Source organism: Camelina sativa, chromosome 1 (assembly GCF_030686135.1).
Source record: "Camelina sativa cultivar CO46 ecotype springtype chromosome 1, ASM3068613v1".
Lineage (NCBI taxonomy): Eukaryota > Viridiplantae > Streptophyta > Magnoliopsida > Brassicales > Brassicaceae > Camelina > Camelina sativa.
The window spans coordinates 5,327,930-5,345,024 of NC_141880.1; the positions used below are offsets into that span (position 1 = coordinate 5,327,930).

At 32.6% G+C, this 17,095-nt stretch overlaps 5 protein-coding genes, 2 long non-coding RNA genes and 1 pseudogene across 10 annotated transcripts; all 8 read left to right on the forward strand.

The window, feature by feature from the left end:
- Positions 1 to 134: 134 nt before the first annotated feature.
- On the forward strand, positions 135 to 684 carry LOC147949565 (uncharacterized). The gene is made up of 2 exons (XR_015595260.1): positions 135 to 279; positions 417 to 684. It is a non-coding gene; the product is annotated as an uncharacterized LOC147949565 (long non-coding RNA).
- Positions 685 to 1,036: 352 nt separating this feature from the next.
- On the forward strand, positions 1,037 to 1,754 carry LOC104777875 (uncharacterized). Its single transcript, XM_087508510.1, has 2 exons — positions 1,037 to 1,144; positions 1,350 to 1,754. The coding sequence occupies exons 1-2, from the start codon at positions 1,054 to 1,056 to the stop codon at positions 1,466 to 1,468; spliced, it is 210 nt and encodes a 69-aa protein (XP_087364636.1). The 5' UTR covers positions 1,037 to 1,053; the 3' UTR covers positions 1,469 to 1,754.
- Positions 1,755 to 2,004: 250 nt separating this feature from the next.
- LOC147949566 (uncharacterized) lies at positions 2,005 to 2,824 on the forward strand. Its single transcript, XR_015595270.1, has 2 exons — positions 2,005 to 2,306; positions 2,419 to 2,824. It is a non-coding gene; the product is annotated as an uncharacterized LOC147949566 (long non-coding RNA).
- Positions 2,825 to 3,023: 199 nt separating this feature from the next.
- LOC104777898 (uncharacterized) lies at positions 3,024 to 5,014 on the forward strand. 3 transcript variants are annotated; one of them, XR_015558143.1, is made up of 4 exons: positions 3,024 to 3,199; positions 3,280 to 3,422; positions 3,884 to 3,953; positions 4,726 to 5,014. XR_015558143.1 is itself a non-coding variant. In XM_087451801.1 (2 exons), the coding sequence occupies exons 1-2, from the start codon at positions 3,097 to 3,099 to the stop codon at positions 3,333 to 3,335; spliced, it is 159 nt and encodes a 52-aa protein (XP_087307927.1). In that variant the 5' UTR covers positions 3,024 to 3,096; the 3' UTR covers positions 3,336 to 3,529. The 3 variants fall into 3 exon arrangements, 1 of the variants encoding a protein (XP_087307927.1); XR_015558144.1 differs by lacking the exon at positions 3,884 to 3,953 and having other exon boundaries at positions 4,726 to 4,856; XM_087451801.1 differs by lacking the exons at positions 3,884 to 3,953; positions 4,726 to 5,014 and having other exon boundaries at positions 3,280 to 3,529.
- On the forward strand, positions 4,991 to 5,895 carry LOC109133125 (uncharacterized; annotated as a pseudogene). The gene is made up of 2 exons (XR_015558142.1): positions 4,991 to 5,490; positions 5,588 to 5,895. The product of XR_015558142.1 is annotated as an uncharacterized LOC109133125 (transcript).
- A 3,225-nt stretch (positions 5,896 to 9,120) lies between these two features.
- Positions 9,121 to 9,858, forward strand: LOC104777891 (uncharacterized). The gene is made up of 2 exons (XM_010502218.2): positions 9,121 to 9,221; positions 9,411 to 9,858. The coding sequence occupies exons 1-2, from the start codon at positions 9,131 to 9,133 to the stop codon at positions 9,542 to 9,544; spliced, it is 225 nt and encodes a 74-aa protein (XP_010500520.1). The 5' UTR covers positions 9,121 to 9,130; the 3' UTR covers positions 9,545 to 9,858.
- Positions 9,859 to 14,598: 4,740 nt separating this feature from the next.
- LOC147949567 (uncharacterized) lies at positions 14,599 to 14,836 on the forward strand. The gene is made up of 2 exons (XM_087509532.1): positions 14,599 to 14,729; positions 14,815 to 14,836. The coding sequence occupies exons 1-2, from the start codon at positions 14,626 to 14,628 to the stop codon at positions 14,834 to 14,836; spliced, it is 126 nt and encodes a 41-aa protein (XP_087365658.1). The 5' UTR covers positions 14,599 to 14,625.
- A 1,324-nt stretch (positions 14,837 to 16,160) lies between these two features.
- Positions 16,161 to 17,013, forward strand: LOC104777929 (uncharacterized). The gene has a single exon (XM_010502259.3). It carries the CDS (start codon positions 16,161 to 16,163, stop codon positions 16,917 to 16,919), a length of 759 nt encoding a protein of 252 aa, XP_010500561.1. The 3' UTR covers positions 16,920 to 17,013.
- Positions 17,014 to 17,095: the final 82 nt, after the last annotated feature.

The following is a 17,095-nucleotide window of genomic DNA, read 5'->3' on the forward strand; positions in this document are numbered from 1 at the left end:
TATGAAGATATCTTTTCAATCTGATATTAAAAACCCAAACCATTTTCCAAGATTTTTCTAACTGAAAAAACCTCGTAGTCATATTACAGTATGTTTGATTTCATATAAATTAATACACATGTATGAATCATTGTATATATATTAACGTCTAGCAACCAAAGAAAACAAAAACAAAAAAAATGAAGGTCAAGTTGTGGTTGATTGCTTCACTTTTGGTTCTCTCTTTGTTGTCTTCAGTCGAGACAATCTCAGCTCAACCATATAAATTTCCAAAAATCAGTGAGTGTTATCATTTTTTTGGTCATCTATCTTAATATATGCTAAAGCGCAATTAAATTAAGGAATCTGTATTCGACTTTAACAACCATAACTCACTGGAAGGATCTAACAGTTGTATTTTTTTTTTTGTTTTGTAGAAGAAGAAATAAGAGAAATGATTAACATTCACAAGACAAAAAAAAATCGGAACACCAGGGAGTGTGTCAGGGCGTGGAGGCCAAGGCTCATCATCCAGTAGAGGTGCCCCTGACCCCGGCTGATATGGTTAGACGGACCGGCCAAGGCATAATCGTACATTGTTTTGTGTTCTTAAGATATGAGATTAAAATATTGCATGATTTGTTGTTATTGATGAGACCCCAATGTAAAAGGACAGTCCCAATCAGAGGAAAAAAATGTTTTTTTTTGTTTGACTTTGTACATATTTTTGTGTTAAGATGCTGATCAAATAGAATAAATATCTTTATCGTCAAGAAATTAATTGATATGAAAACTTAGTAAATTTACGAAGGTTTGAAAAGAGAAATATAGTTAAAGTATTCATTTGAACCAAAAGAGCGGGCATATTAGTCTACTCTGCCCGGAAGCATAGCTCTATATATATGTTGACTTATATGATTATCTCAGTTAGTATGTATAAAATATTTTTATATAGAAGTATAGAACTATAGAAGTCTTCTGACGCGCTATGTGAAAAATTGACTATTAAGTTTGATCGATATATATATACACTCAAACAGTATAGGCCTATAGGGTATCACCAGAACAATAATTATGAAGGTCAAGTTCTGTTTGATTGCTTCGCTTTTGATTCTCTCTTTGGCGATTTCGTCATACGTCGTTTTAGTTCAATCATACGAATCCGGTAAGTATTATTTATATTCGTATCACCCTCTTTAGTTGTTCCCATATATATATGCTAATATAATTGTATGTAAAAAAAGAGTTAAAAGATATTAAAATTTGTTAGAAGCATGGATAACATTTAGCTATTTTTTTACATCTATGCATGGTAATATATATGATTAATTCACTGTTTTGAGTTTTGACACATGATGAAAACTGTGTAGAAGAAGAAACAATAGCAGAAACGATCCACATTCGAAAGATAATGAAGATCGGAGCTCCTCGTAGTAAATCACCACCCGATCGCCAGTGGGGTGGGAGTGACTCGCCACTACCCGGATAGGTCCAAGTTCACACTAAGGCGATGGCTATACGAGTTGTGGTTACATCGTATAATCTCAAATATATATATATGCTCCTGATTTGTGAACCTTATTTAGTTTATGCAAACTACAAGATACTTAAAAAGAAAACCAATGGCCAGTTCCAATGTGTTTTTGATTATTTTTCCGAATCCCTAAATGTTTGTTTGTTTGTGTTTCTTGGGGAGTTCTCCATACAAAATTTTGTCAACGAACCAAGCTGTCACCTAATTTTTATTATTTACGTAAGATTGACCTTGTCTTTTATACACACACCTCAATTATTTGAACAAAATCGTAGAAGAGTACGTACGTACGTAAATCATCTCCGTAGAATTATAATTAGGATTAAGACCTAGTCTTCTCTTTTTTCTCTTTTTTCTAGTTACATCTTCTATTTTTATATTTTGTTTCAAAGTCCTTACACGCGTTATTTGAAACTCATATTATAAGTATTATTATTCATAACTACTTTTATCAACATATTCCATAACCTATGCTACAAGATATTCAATGAATCATAATAAATTATTTATATGTAAAGACTTTGTATTATCGACAATATAAAGAAAACGATGGATGAAATCATTCGAAAGATCCATCTAATTAGTTAATGATTTGCCGTTAATCTTAGTCGCATGTGTTTGATTCGTATAAATACATACGTAAACCAATATAACGAACAAAAAGAAGAATATCAACACACATCAATAGATTAAATGAAGGGGAAGATGTGGTTGGTTGCTTTACTTTTGGTTCTTTCTTTGGTGATTTCATCTTATGCGATTTCAGCTCAGGCATACAAATTCCGCAAACTCGGTGAGTAATTCATACCCGATAATATATATCATTTGTATATTTGATTTTGTTCTAGATTTTCTTCTTCATATATGACTCGTGATTAATATTTAGTATCTATTTATATATATAGCCAGAGATATAGACACAGAGCCTAGTGTATCACGACCGGCGAAACAATGTTGCTAGGAAGCAAAAGGAGACGAACAAAGGGACTTCTCGTAGGAAAAAACACCGTGTCGGTCAGAAAGACCGAATAAATATTATTCTTTGTTCTAGCATTAGAAAAATCCAATGTAAGAAACCAAGAAAATTCTCATTTTAATATTCGTTGTTAGATTTCTGACACGTCTTTTGAGTTGTTTAGTTTGTTCCGGTCTGTTTTTGAATCCAGTTTTACTTTTGACTCGGCAACATATTCTACTATATTGCCATTTAATTTTATTTAGATGAATGAAGTGAGTTTTTGTACATTATTATGTTGTATATATGGACTTCGAGTTTCATTAACTGACAATTAATAAATTGATTTACTGTAATACTTTTAGTTTCTTTTTTTTAAAAAATTTTGTATGTGGGAATTATAATATATTTTTAAAAGAAATTAAAATCAACAGAAATGATCAACAAAAAAGGTTTCCTTTGTTTGTTTGTGTACGTCGAAGACTTTTCTTCAGGTCAGGCTAAATTGTTTCCACACGCTGCCTCATTCTCTATGACTATACCTCACGTTTTAAACTGAATTTGGTATAAATACACACCTACAACTTCAAGACTAAAACACAAAGGACAAAGCGATATATAGACGAAAATGAAGGGAAATCTGTGGTCAATTGCTTTGTTTTTTTTAGCTCTCTATATGGTGATTTCATCTTATGCAGCTTCAAGTGAGCCATACCAAATCCGAAAACTTTGTAAGTAAAGTCCCGATTTATCATCCCGTTTGCTCCATGCATTTTCCTTTTTTAATGACTAACACCAATTTATCTCCCAGTGGGTATAATAGATGCACGGCCTAGTTCGTCAAGACCGACAGGCCAGTGTTGTTAGCTACGCAAAGGCGGCGGGAGAAGGGAGCATGCTCCCATGAGAGCTGGCGTTTTATGGGTCGTAGTCTTTAGACTTTAATTTCGACTGGTACTTAATTTCATTATTTTCTACTGTAGTTAGAAATAAAGAGGGAATCAACAAAATTAAAATCGATTCTTACTTTAAATGAGCTACGAATAAAATTTTCTAGATCATATAAACTCTACGTTAGAAAGAAAATAAAAATTAAGCCCATCGTAATACTTCTTTATTTACATTAAAATATTTTCCTCTATCAAAAACAGCCGATACTAATTTCATTAGTAACACCGTCTGTTAACTCGACAAGAGACAAAAATGTTGTCGTTTTTTTCAGCAGCGTACATATTTTATTCGCTGATACTAGTACAAATTTGTGTAATTGCTTTGCTGCATATCTCTATACTTATTTTTTTTGTTTGGTTGAGCTAATTAAAATCCGTTAGAACGTTCGAACTTTCGCCTTTGATCTCTCTAATCCCATAACTACGCTTATGAAAAAGGCACACACACTAATTCGTCGTCTCCAGGTAGGATCAGACCCAGGGTCAAGATAAATCTCTCAAATGGGTATCATGGTCACTATAAACCTCCCAAAAGGTATCATGCCAAACCTTTTGTCCGCTCATGTTTGGTTAATGACGCTTGCAAGTTGCAAGGCTATATCTAACATACAACATATATGGAGGAAAAGATACAGCAATTAAAGGAACTGAACCATATATAAAAACTGAGATATAAGCGTATGGGATAGATAATTATGCTTTTTATATATCGAACATGACACCCCCGTCTCTAATTTGACCTTATTAAATTAAACATGTTCAAACAACTTCATCGATTAAACAAAGTAAAAAATGCTTACTAATTTTATTTTATAATTAACGTTACTTCCGGGAAGCATGATTTGTTCTAATTTACTTTGTAATAAACAACTTGACGACCCCATAAAAAACAAAAAAAACTCTCTCTATATATATGACCACCATTTAGGTGTTTGAAAAGTCCTTAAATTTTATCAACAAAAAAAAAATGAATTGGAAGTTAGTTTTGCTTACTGGTTGGATTCTCCTCTCGTCTATTGCATTAAACCCAACTTTGGCTAAAGTAACTTATCCATCATCTCTCACGACAAGTAAGTTTCCACCGCTTATTTTCATTAAAAAAAAATCATCTAGAAATAATATATATCTTAATAAATTGATATTTGATTTCGATTGATAAACTAAACTAGTAACACTCAGTTGTTGTGTGTATATATAAAAGAAATGATAAATTTTACAATCTATATATACATGTTCTTGATGAAGGAAAAAAAAAACTATTTGATTAATTTGTTTGTTGAACGTTTATGCATCAAATTATAAAACAGGGAAAGGGAGGATCGGAGATATACACATCAGCAAAGGAATGAAGATTGGCTTTCGAGGCAGTTTTTCTAGATCTGCTCATCATGGAAACGATCCACCGAGTCATTTCTAAGTTATAACATGTGGATTCTATCGATCTGTTCTATATATATCTTAACTTGTGATTTCTGCATATTTGGTAAGTACTATAAATATTATCTTTGATTATTTGATTAATTTGTTTGTTTGATTCTGTACGTACGTACTATAAATATTCTCTTTGAATAAATGAAATAGAACTTTGATATATAATTACATTATTTAATAGTTAATTATATTAACGAAAATTGATCAGTAACAGAATGACAATGAGTTCTTTTTTTTTCTTCTGTTTTTACTTTCGTACCAAACTTGATGATTGACACTGGACTTTTCAACTCGTGCAACTGTGCAAGTTATAAGGGAAAAAAGAACGAGGCTAAAAAAGTCAACAGCTTTCATTACATGCATCGACTTATATGTATCACTAAATGTGCTGAGAACGACCCCTGATGAGATAATCTCTACCTAACAGTCTTAACTAACTAGTTTATAAGATACTATTTATTTACATATGCTAGGGAAGAACACTAGCTAGCGTTGTGTTCTAATTCTTACATATACACACAAAAGAAAGGAGCAAATATAAAGAATGAGTCCCAGGTTCATTCTAATAGTTTCGCTTCTACTTTTATGCATCGCATCTTCCAGTTCGATGATCATAACGATTTCCAAAAACCGGAAAATGAGTAAGTCTTCTTTATAATTCTTGATTCGTGTACAAATCCAACTATTGCAATAAAGAGTTATAATGAGGTTCATAAAATAGTTTTGATGTGTAACAAGCAAATGAAGAAGAAGGTAGAAAGAGTCACATTCACTAAGGAAACAAGATCGCAGTAAAAGTTAGCCGTTCACCTCCTGCAAAAGGCTGGATTTGTTGCAATGATTAAAAGAATTACGTACTTGTGAACATACAAGACAAGTAGTATTTGCTATGTCTCGATCATTAATTAAGAGGCTTTCGGCCCATTGCTCGCATATACGGAACGGAAGGCTTAATAGATTGCATGGAAAGGTTCAATTATGCTATTTTGTACGTTCTGGGGCTAAAGCGTAAAGTTTTTAAACTTTGAAAAGGCATGTTTTTGTTAGAATATTGAGAGGAAGAAGAAAAGAAACAGAGCAAGAGACTTTGTCTCTTCTCTTTGAGAAGACAAAGAACAAAGAACGAAAGCTGAAACTTCTATGTACATGAAACTTGTTTCTTTACATCAACGACAAAACTGATTTATATAGAAAACAAACAGACACTACATCATAGTGAGATATCTCTTTGTACTTGTGCCTCGAAGATGAAACAACACAAAGTGCAACTTTTCGACGGAAACGTTGCAACTGTTGACCAAACTCAATTATCGACCAACAGTTTTCCACATTCCAACTTCCATTTTTTTTGTTTCCTCCTCCGCGTGGCCTCCTTATCCGTCAAATCTATCGTCTGAGATCTCGAAGACTACCCAAAACGGCGTTTCACAAAGAAACCGGATTCTTACCACGGTTTTAGCGTTCAACACACTTCAGTGGTAACTAGCGTCTTATTCTGGATGTATCAGATTTTTATGTCTTATTAGCTAGAACTTTGCCAGTCTATTTGTTGTGTAAGAAGATCTCCACATAGTTAATCTTAAACTATAGTTATTTTGCATGTTTTAGCCTCGTTTCAACTGTTCACGTCGCTTTGTTTTTGACCGTTGGGGTGTGGGAAGATTGGCCTTGCTGAAGAATAAATGTGTATAGAAGAGATGTTTTTACAAGGTTTTATTCCACAATCTTTGCTATTTTCATTGTTAGTCAGAAATAATGTTTCTATACAGAAACTTTTCATATTGACTAATAGTAATGATGGTTATGAATATTTATGAAACATGATATACAAATCATGTCTGATTTGCTGCGGCCGCTTGATTGCCTAGTCCAAGTTGTGAGAGACTGCTTTGGTTAGTTGGGGTCCTCAAAACCAAGCTCTGCTCCATATCTTTTGCAGCCATATATTTAACGTAAGAACCACTTCACGATCAGTCTTGGCTTAAGTTCTTTCTGACTTACTTTGCATCCAAGACCAGTTTCTGAACCTCTTTGATGGCTGGAGCTAGCTGCGTATAACAACATCTTTCCAATCTGATATTAAAAACCCAAATCATTTTCCACGGTTTTTATAACTGAAAAACCTCGTAGAGTCGTAGTCATATACAGTATGTTTATTTTGATATATATAAATTATTACACATGTATGGAGCTGTGTATACAAAACGTATATCAACCGACAAAAAACAAAACAAAAATGAAAGGCAAGTTGGGGTTGGTCGCTTCACTTTTTGTTCTCTCTTTGTTGTTTTCAGTCGAGATGATCTCAGCTCAACCATATATATTTCCAAAAATCAGTGAGTATCTTAATATATGCTATATTCGATTTTAACCACCATAGATAAACTCACTGGAAGGATCTAACAGTTGTAGTTTCGTACACTTTTTTTAATTTGTTTTCTTTGTAGAAGACGAAAGAAAAGAAATGATTCACATTAACAAGACAAAGAAGATACAAACACCAGGGAGTGTGTCAAAGCGTGCAGGCCAAGGCTCAACATCCAGTAGAGGTGCCTCGGACGCCGGCTGATATGGTTAGACGGGCCGGCCAAGGCATACTCGTACATTGTTTAATTTGTCTTTTTAAGATATGAGAATAAAATAGAGATATTTGGCAAAATGATACATTTTTCAACATAATTAATAAAAAGATACATTCACTATTTACAATTAGAAAAACCTACATTTAACACTATTTGACTATTTTCTCAGCCTTTTTTGCCATTCAACAATCTTCTTAATTACATTTTATGCCATTGTACAATTACTCTACTTTTCTTCTTATTTCTTGATTTTTCAAATTAATATAATTTTTTTTTAGAAAACTTTTTAGATACAAAAAAAATCTATAGTTTTTTTTCTTTACAATTTGATATGAATTTTGTTTAATAGTTTTTAAATATATTATATACCTATTTTGTATCTGTACACCTTATTAAACTAGATGGTTTAAACCGTACTCAAATATTGCTGGATTGTTTAAACCGTACTCAAATATTGCTGGATGGTTTTAACCGTACTCAAATATTGCTGGACGGTGTGAATCTATCCAATATGCTGGGTGGTTTAAACCATACTCAAATATTGCTGGATAGTGTGAATCTATCTAATATACTGGATAGTTTAAACCGTACTCAAATATTTCTGGACTATGTGAATCTATTCAATATGCTTGATGACTTAAACCATACACAAATATTTGCTGGACGGTTTGAATCTATCCAACATGCTGGATAGATTCACACCATCTAGCAATATTTGAGTACGGTTTGAATCTATCTAACATGATGAATTATTTAAACTGTACACAAATATTGATGTACAGAAGATAAAATAGTTAATTGAAAAATAGTTAATAAAAAATATAGTTGAAATATAGTTGAAATCATTGAAACAAAATGTACATCAAATTATAAAGGAAAAAACATAGATTTTTTGTATGTGGAAAGAAAATAAAAATAAAAAATATATTAATAAATATTAGAATAATTAGGAAAAGAGTAATATGATGAAAAAGAAAAAAAATAAAAAATAATATATATAGAAAGAGAAATGCTTCATTCTCCTTCTCATCAGCTTCCACCTTCTCTCTCCTCTAACTTCCCCCAATCCAGTGCAGGGCTATTCTATAATGTCCACCTCTCTCATGTGTCCCACCATTATTTCTATCTCTACTCTTCTCTATCTCACACCATTCTCTTTTTTCTTTTTGTAAATAGTAACTGTATCAAACAACTAATTAAGTTCTATAAACATACTAAAACCCCTAAAACCCCATTAAAATATTGCATGACTTGTTGTTATTGATGAGAGAGACCCCAATGTAAAAGGACAGTCCCAATCAGAGGAAAAAGAAGTTTTTTGTTTGACTTGTACATATTTTTGTGTTAAGATGCTGATCAAATAGAATAAATATCTTTTTCGTCAAGAAATTAATATATATCGTTTAAAAAAATAGGAAAACTTAGTAAACTTCCGAAGGTTTTGAAAGAGAAATTTCAAAGTATTGTAGTTAAATATATATTTCTCTGAACCAAAAGAGCGTGCATGCGCATATATAGTCTAATCACCCCGGATCATGTTGACTTATATGATATATCAGTTATAAAGTATAAAATGTTTATATAGAAGTCTTCCGACGCGCTACTCGAAAACTTGATTAATAATAAATTATGATAAACCTTAAGTTTGATTGATATATACCTAATCTATAATCAAACAATGTATGGTATCACAAGAAAAATGAAGTTCAAGTTCTGTTTGATTGCTTCGCTTTTGATTCTCTCTGCGGTGATTTCGTCATACGTTGTTTTAGCTCAATCATACAAATCCAGTAAGTATTATTGATATTTGTATCATCCTCTTTCTTATATATGCTAAATGAGAAGCTAATATGTAAAGTAAAAGATATCAAAATTGGTTAAGAAATTGGATAACATTTAGCTAGCTACTTCTTTTACATCTATGCATGATAGTATATATGATCAATTCACTGTTTTGATACCTAATGGAAATTTTATAGAAGAAGAAACAATAGCAGAAACGATCCACATTCGAAAGATAATGAAGATCGGAACACCTCGTAGTAAGTCACCACGCGATCGCCAATGGGGTGGTAGTGATTCGTCACAAGCCGCAGGTCCAAATTCACTATAAGGCGGTGGCTATACGATTTGTGGCTACATCGTATAATCTCAAATATATGTTCCTTACTTAGTTTATGCAAAGTACAAGATACTTAAGAAAACCCATAGCCGATTCCTATGTGTTTTTATCATTTTTCAATTCCTAAATGTTGGTTTTTTTTTCTTTTTGTTTTGGAGTTCCTTCATACAATATTTTCTGTCAACGAACCAAGGCCAGTGTCGGTCCGATAATTTTAGATGCCCTACGCAAAAAAAAAATTAAATACCATTTTTTATTATTGTATATACAATAAAAAATAGTAATATAAATAATTATTTTCATAATTTAGATTCAAAATCATAAACCCAAATATGTTTCTTTTGCTCGCTTCCTTTTTTCATTTTTCTTTGTCTTTTATGTTCATTTAAAATTTTATATGAAAATAAATATTATATTGTTTAAACTCATTATTGTTTAAAACTCTTCCAATATGGAAACTTTTTTTATTAGAGTTATAAATTTGTTTTTCTAAATTAAATTTTAATTTTAAATTCATTGACAAAAAAATTAATTAACATTAATGAATGATCATTTCCCAACAATTCAAAAGATGTGTTAATATTTTTCATAAACCTAATAAAACTCCATCTATAAATTTGAGATATCTACATAAATAAGATATTATTTTTTATATAAAACTTTAACTTTTAATTAACTTTGGTACTTCTAAAAAGATCTAATAAAAACTAAATTTAGAAAAAAAGAAAAATTCTACATAAAGATATGAAATATTTGGAATAAAATATGCCCTTAAAAATTTGATGCTCTAATCCTTAGCTTCACTTACTTGCCGTATAGACCGGACCTAGCTGTCATCTAATTTTAAATTATTTAGGTAAGAATAATAGATTGACCTTGTCTTTTAATTTCTAGTTTTCTACACACAATTGATATATTCCATCTTTTTTGGAGACGGACGGATCAAACTTCAAAATCATATGAAATAAATTAAAATCATTTCAATTAATATACGTTCAGTTCAGAATAGTACGTATACCAATCAATTTGATAGAATGAGAAGAATTTTAAATCTGCAATGATCAGCATTGAAAAGTTAATTAGAAAACTTGTAAGTTCTTTTTTCTTTTCTCTCTGTTGTTTACAAAATGCATCACTGAAATTTGAATCCGTAAAGTGACGCAACAACGATATTAATTATCACACAAACCACTAAACCTAAATATAATGAAACTTGCTCACACGTCTTATTGCTAAACACACACATGTATTGTACACCAATCTTTATTACCTACTCCAAAATTAAAGGAATCAACGCAAAAATAGAAGAAATTATGAAGGGAAAGTTCTGGTTAATTGCTTCTCTTTTGCTCCTCTCGTTGGTGTTATCTTCCAATGCAATTTCCCTTCAGCCATACAAATTCCGAAAACTCAGTGAGTAATATTGATATTCATCATCCGATTTATTCCACATATCTAAAAAGGTTATATATATTAAACCTAGTTGATATATATATATATATAATATTTCATTTGTAAACATAATGAAATTATAAGCCAACTTTTTTTCTTATAACAGCACACTATGAAATTAATATGTCGTATTTTTTCGGGTATTATTTTATATGTCGTATTTCATAGCTTAGCTTACATGTTACACGTGTTATAAGGTTCCTCGTAATACTGAAAATAGGTATTTTTCATTTGACATGATTGCTAGTATCAAGTTAATTATCTACTTCACTTTTTTTTTATTACCTACACAGAAGAAAAAATCGAAACATGCACCGTGTAGTATGTCGCCATCTGCAGGACAAGCGAGTGCCAATCCGCAGACCACGGGCAAAGGAAAACCTTGTAGAAATATGTCCCCTCTAGGCAATGATGGTTAGCTTTTAAAAGTGAACCATATACAACATATATATATATATATATATATATATCCGTGATTTGAAGATATATTTGTGTTCTTGTTTTAGTCAACCATCTGCTTGTTTCTTTTATTGTTCATATATCCTAATTCTAAAGAGAAAAAAGGCCTATACGCTTTGTTCATACTTTTGTTCAGTCGTACAAAACAGCAAAAGCAGGAAAAGTAACCCACATGGCACATAAAATGAGTGCTTAATTATCTCTAAAAAGTGTTGAAAGAAATGAGCTTTATACATGTGTTTCCCTTACATACTGTTTCTAGTCCAATCCTTATCAATTAAGACCGAGTCTAGTTTCTGTGGTTTTTAAGATGACCTAGTCTTTCTCTAGTTATATCTCCATATTTAATGTTTATTCTCAGTCTTGTTTCGATCGTATCATATATTTCAAATTCCTTTCACGCGTTATTCGAAACTCATGAAAAAAAATCTATGAATCACATAAGAAACCATATATATATGGGAACGACTTTGTATTATCAACGATATAAATTAAAGGCTGAATGAAATTCATTCGAAAGCTCCATCTAGTTAGTTAATGAATTATGGTTAAACTTAGTCACATGATAGATTCATACAAATAAACACATATACGTAAATCTATCACATGTACAATAAAACGAACATCAACACATAAATAGATTAAATGAAAGGGTCGATATGGTTGGCTGCTTTCTTTTTGGTTTTCTCTTTGGTGATTTCATCTTATACGGTTTTAGCTTTGCCATACAAATTCCGCAAACTCGGTGAGTAATAATAGTACATGCCGGATAATATCTTATATATGATTTGTTCTATATTGTCCTTCTTTATATGACATCATTGATACTAATTTATATAGGCGAGCAGATATACACAGGGCCTAGTAGAACACCACCGGCTAGCCAATGTTGCTAGATAGCACATGGCGACGAACGAAGGGACATCTCGTAGATAATTGCCGGTTCAGGGCCATGACTGTTAAACACACCGGTTACATAAAGAAAGATTACTCTTTGTTCCGTTATACAAAAAAAAACGAAACCGTGGTGTATCTTTTTAGTTTTTATAGGGTTTATCTCAATTTCCTATGTATAATTCTTTACATTTTTAAAAAATAACAGTTCTTTCGATCCATACCGAATTCCAATTTTGGATCAGCAATATACCATTTTTTATTTGGGTCAATAACAAAATTTCCTAGCTAGCATATTAACTTTATGGCAATGTTTTCACGCCCGACCCGGACCGGCCGGTCCGACCGGTTAATCCGCGATCCGGAGACTTTACCGGTTCGGGTATAGTGTTAATAACCGGTAGTAATAAAACCGGCAAAACCCAGAAAAAACCGCTATTAATCCGTGACCCGGTAAACCGGTTGACCTGGATGGTTAGCGGTTCAAAAAAATCTACTTGATTTTTGAAAAAATGTATAGAGATTCACAGTTTCAATTACTTTTAGAACCTTTTATTCGTTTAGAGCTTAAACGGTAACACATGACTCACGACACAGCTCTCGTCTTCAACTTTTTTGTCATATCTCAAACTTTGGGTAATATCAGTTGGTTATTTTTGAAAATGTTTTATTTGTGTTCTTTATTTTTTTATTTAGATTTAAAATTTTTAATTATTTTATTATTATTATTAAACTTTATACTTTGTTAAACATGATATGAATTCTTTTTTATAATATCTTTAAAAATATTTATTTTACATAAATACATTAAACATATTTTACTCAATTGACCCGTGATCGAACCCGGTTGACCCGATAACCCAGTGACCCGAGAACTAGTCCTGTTCACAATCCGGGTCAGGTTTCAAAACATTGCTTTATGGACTTTTAATTCAAAATAACAACAATAGTAGAAGAGTACATACGTACGCTAATCATATATATCCGTCGAAGCATAATTAGGATTAAGACCTAGTTACACATTATATTTTTATTTTTATTTCAAAGTCCTTTCACGCACTATTTGAAACTCATTATATCAGATTATAAGTATTATTTATAACTATCTTTGTCACATTTTCCATAACCTATGTTACAAGATAATCTATAAATCACACATAAGAAACTATTTATGAAAGACTTTGAATTATCAACCATATAAAGTAAGCGATGGATGATATCATTCGAAAGATCCATCTAGTTAGTTAATAATTTACGGTCAAACTTAGTCGCATGTGTGTTTGATTCACATAAATACACAAATGTACATGTAAACCATTTATAACGTACAAAAAGAAGAATATCAACACATACATAGAGATTAAATGAAGGGGAAGATGTGGTTGGTTGCTTTACTTTTGGTTCTTTCTTTGGTGATTTCATCTTATGCGATTTCAGCTCAGGCCTACAAATTCCGCAAACTTGGTGAGTAATTCATGCCCGAATAATATTTATCATTTGTAGATTTGATTTTGTTCTATATTTTCTTCTTCATATATGACTTGTAATTGATATTTAGTATTTATATATATAGGGAGAGTTATAGACACAGGGCCTAGTGTATCACGACCGGCCGACCAATGTTGCTAGGAAGCAAAAGGGGACGAACGTCAAAGGAACTTCTCGTAGAAAAAACACCGTGTTGGTCAGAAAGACCAATTATACATAAATACTATTCTTTGTTCTAGCATTAGAAAAATCCAATGTAAGAAACCAAGAAAATTCTCATCTTAATTTTCGTTGTTAGATGTCTAACACGTCTTTTTGAGATATTAGTTCGTCCCGGTCTGTTTTGAATCAAATTTTACTTTTGACCCGGCAACATATTCTACTGCCATTTAATTTTATTTACATGAATGAAGTGAGTTTTTGTACATTATTATGTATCATGATTCATCCATGGACTTCAAATTCAAAATTAACTGAAAATTAAATGATTGATAAATTGAATTATGCTCTAATATATCATTTTAGTTTATATTAATTTTAATTTTCGTATGTAGGAATTATAACATATTTATAAAAGAAATCAACAGAAATGATCAACAAAAAGGTTTCCCTTGTCTGTTTGTCTACGTCGAAGACTTGATCTGCTATAGGTCAGAGAGAGTAGGTGGTTTGCACACGCTGCCTCATTCTATACCTCACGTTTTAAAACTGAATTTGGTATAAATAAACCTACAACTTCAAGTCTACGCACAACACAGAGGGCAAAGATATAGAAGAAAATGAAGAGAAATTTGTGGTTAATTGCTTTGTTTTTGGCTCTCTATTTGGTGATCTCATCTTATGCAGCTTCAAGTGAGCCATACCAAATCCGAAAACTTTATAAGTATAGTCCCGATATTTATCATCCCGTTTGCTCCATACACTTTCCTTTTATATGACTAACAGTCTAACATCAATTTATATCGCAGTGATTATAGATGCACGGCCTAGTAAGTCAAGACCGGCACCCCACTGTTGTTAGCAAGGCAATGGCGGGAGAAGGGAGTATGCATGAGAGGAGCTGCCGTTTTATGGGTCGTAGTGTTTAGACTTTAGATGGACTGACATTTAATTTTATACTGTAATCAGCAAAAAAAAAAAACAGGGAATCATCAAAATTATTTTAATAGGTTCTTTTCTTAAATGAGATACGAATAAAATGTTCTGCTGTTATAAAGTACTGTACTCTACCTTATAAAGAAATTAAAAATAAAAGTCCATCGTAATTTTTTTTTTTTTTACTTTCAAATGCTTTCCTCTATCAAAAACCACCGTTTGTTTATTTGACAAGAGACAAAAATGTTGTCGTTTCTTTTTAAAACGTACATATTCATATGCAAGAGTGCCAAGTGGTGGTGACTCATGATCAAATATTCAGAAGCTGATTACGAGGACCATTTTCAAACATATGTTCAAGGTTAGGGTTCCGACTTCCGATGAAACTAAATATTGTTATGTGTAACTAATTAAAATGAGGTTTAAACTCAGTTTTGGAAGCGTTAAAAGTCGATGAAGAAGGTGAAAAGATTTACATTCACAAGATAAAGAAGATCACCGTAGGAGCCAGCCGTTCACCTCCAGCTAAAGGCGTTAAAAATTACCCAAACAAAGTCAAAGCTTAAAAAAATAATGTGAATCATTAATGGGCTTTCGGCCCAATTATATACGGCAAGCTTTAAGATTCAGTAGACTGTATTTAATGTGTACTTGGAAGATTCAATTATTATTTTGGGGATAAAGTGTAATTATTGAAACTTGAAAGGGCATGTTTTCTCAATTTCACACTCTTTCTCCTCCCACCGCCGTCGTCTCCTCCTCCTCCTCCTCACCTGTGAAATCTGAGCTTGTCTGAATAAAACCAATCCCGATTCCAACCGCGATTCCAGTGTTCGGCATACTCCTGAGTTTCATCCTTTCGGGACTCATCTTTTAGTGGGTAAACTCTCGTCTTATTCTTTGATGTACTCAGATCTTCAAGTCTTACCAGAACTTTGCAGAGTCTATATTTATAAGAAGAACCCTTAGTTAATCCCATGCTTAAGTGAATTGATTGATGATCATTAGAATCAACGAGTTTGAATATTCATTAGGAAGATAACATAGATTCGGAGTTTTGTAACCTAACTTGAACAACATTGTAGGCAGTTCACTTATAAGATCAAAAGGTTTTGTTTTTGGATCATTACCCTTTAATGGGTTTGGTTTTTGTTAAGGTCTTCTAACTATTATTATGTGGTTTCTACTTGTAGTCAGTCCCAGTCATTTAGTTGCGAGAATGTCATCAAAAATTGCTTCAATCCGTCTAGTAAGTTCTCACCGTGAGGTCTACGAACCATGTGATGATTCATTTGCGCTAGTTGATGCATTACTCGCTGATCGAACCAACCTGATAGAGCACAACCCTAAGGTTTGTATGGAGATTGGTTGTGGAAGCGGGTATGTCATAACTTCGCTTATACTTCTTCTCAAAAGTGAGGTTCATGGTGTTCACTATCTCGCCACTGACACAAACCCCATAGCTGCAAGAGTGACAAAAGAAACTCTAGAAGCACATGGAGTCAATGCTGATGTTATCTGCGCTGATATAGCCACCGGGTTAGATAAAAGACTCGCTGGATCAGTGGACGTGATTGTTGTGAACCCGCCTTATGTGCCAACACCGGAATACGAAGTTGGAATGGAAGGTATCGCCTCTGCTTGGGCTGGAGGTGAGAATGGCCGGACGGTTATTGATAAAATCTTGCCAGTGGTTGATGTTTTGCTCTCGGAGAAAGGTTGGCTCTACTTGGTGACATTAACTTCGAATTACCCTGTAGAGATCTGTCTGATGATGAGAAAGAAAGGTTACGCGTCGAGAATTGTGGTACAGAGATCAACAGAAGAGGAGAATCTCCTTATCCTCAAGTTCTGGAGAGACAAGGATGATGATGATAAGGAGAGCAAGGACAAGGAGGAGGAGATATCATCACCAACGTTTGTTTCTCAGTTTTATAAATCTTTATCATTGCTTATGGAGAAGAAACAACGGCGTTGATACCACAAAGATCTCATAAATCATTCTTTGTTATGAAGTTTGTTGTAAGCACTATGATTTAGTGGAGTTTAGTATTTGATTTTTTGAAAGTTCACTACACTTTGTAAGAGAAGAAAGCTCAAATACAGTAACCAAACACAGGAGCGTTGTATGATGACGTGGCAGAAGAAGAGTGG

Bases quoted from the DNA above. Each gene is read 5' to 3' on its own strand.
- LOC104777898 (XM_087451801.1), top strand. From the start codon at position 3,097: ATGAAGGGAAATCTGTGGTCAATTGCTTTGTTTTTTTTAGCTCTCTAT. The intron at 3,200-3,279 runs GTAAGTAAAGTC...TTTATCTCCCAG, and splicing joins ATACCAAATCCGAAAACTTT to TGGGTATAATAGATGCACGG.
- LOC104777891 (XM_010502218.2), top strand. From the start codon at position 9,131: ATGAAGTTCAAGTTCTGTTTGATTGCTTCGCTTTTGATTCTCTCTGCG. The intron at 9,222-9,410 runs GTAAGTATTATT...GAAATTTTATAG, and splicing joins AGCTCAATCATACAAATCCA to AAGAAGAAACAATAGCAGAA.
- LOC104777929 (XM_010502259.3), top strand. From the start codon at position 16,161: ATGTCATCAAAAATTGCTTCAATCCGTCTAGTAAGTTCTCACCGTGAG.
- LOC147949567 (XM_087509532.1), top strand. From the start codon at position 14,626: ATGAAGAGAAATTTGTGGTTAATTGCTTTGTTTTTGGCTCTCTATTTG. The intron at 14,730-14,814 runs GTATAGTCCCGA...TTTATATCGCAG, and splicing joins CAAATCCGAAAACTTTATAA to TGATTATAGATGCACGGCCT.
- LOC104777875 (XM_087508510.1), top strand. From the start codon at position 1,054: ATGAAGGTCAAGTTCTGTTTGATTGCTTCGCTTTTGATTCTCTCTTTG. The intron at 1,145-1,349 runs GTAAGTATTATT...AAAACTGTGTAG, and splicing joins AGTTCAATCATACGAATCCG to AAGAAGAAACAATAGCAGAA.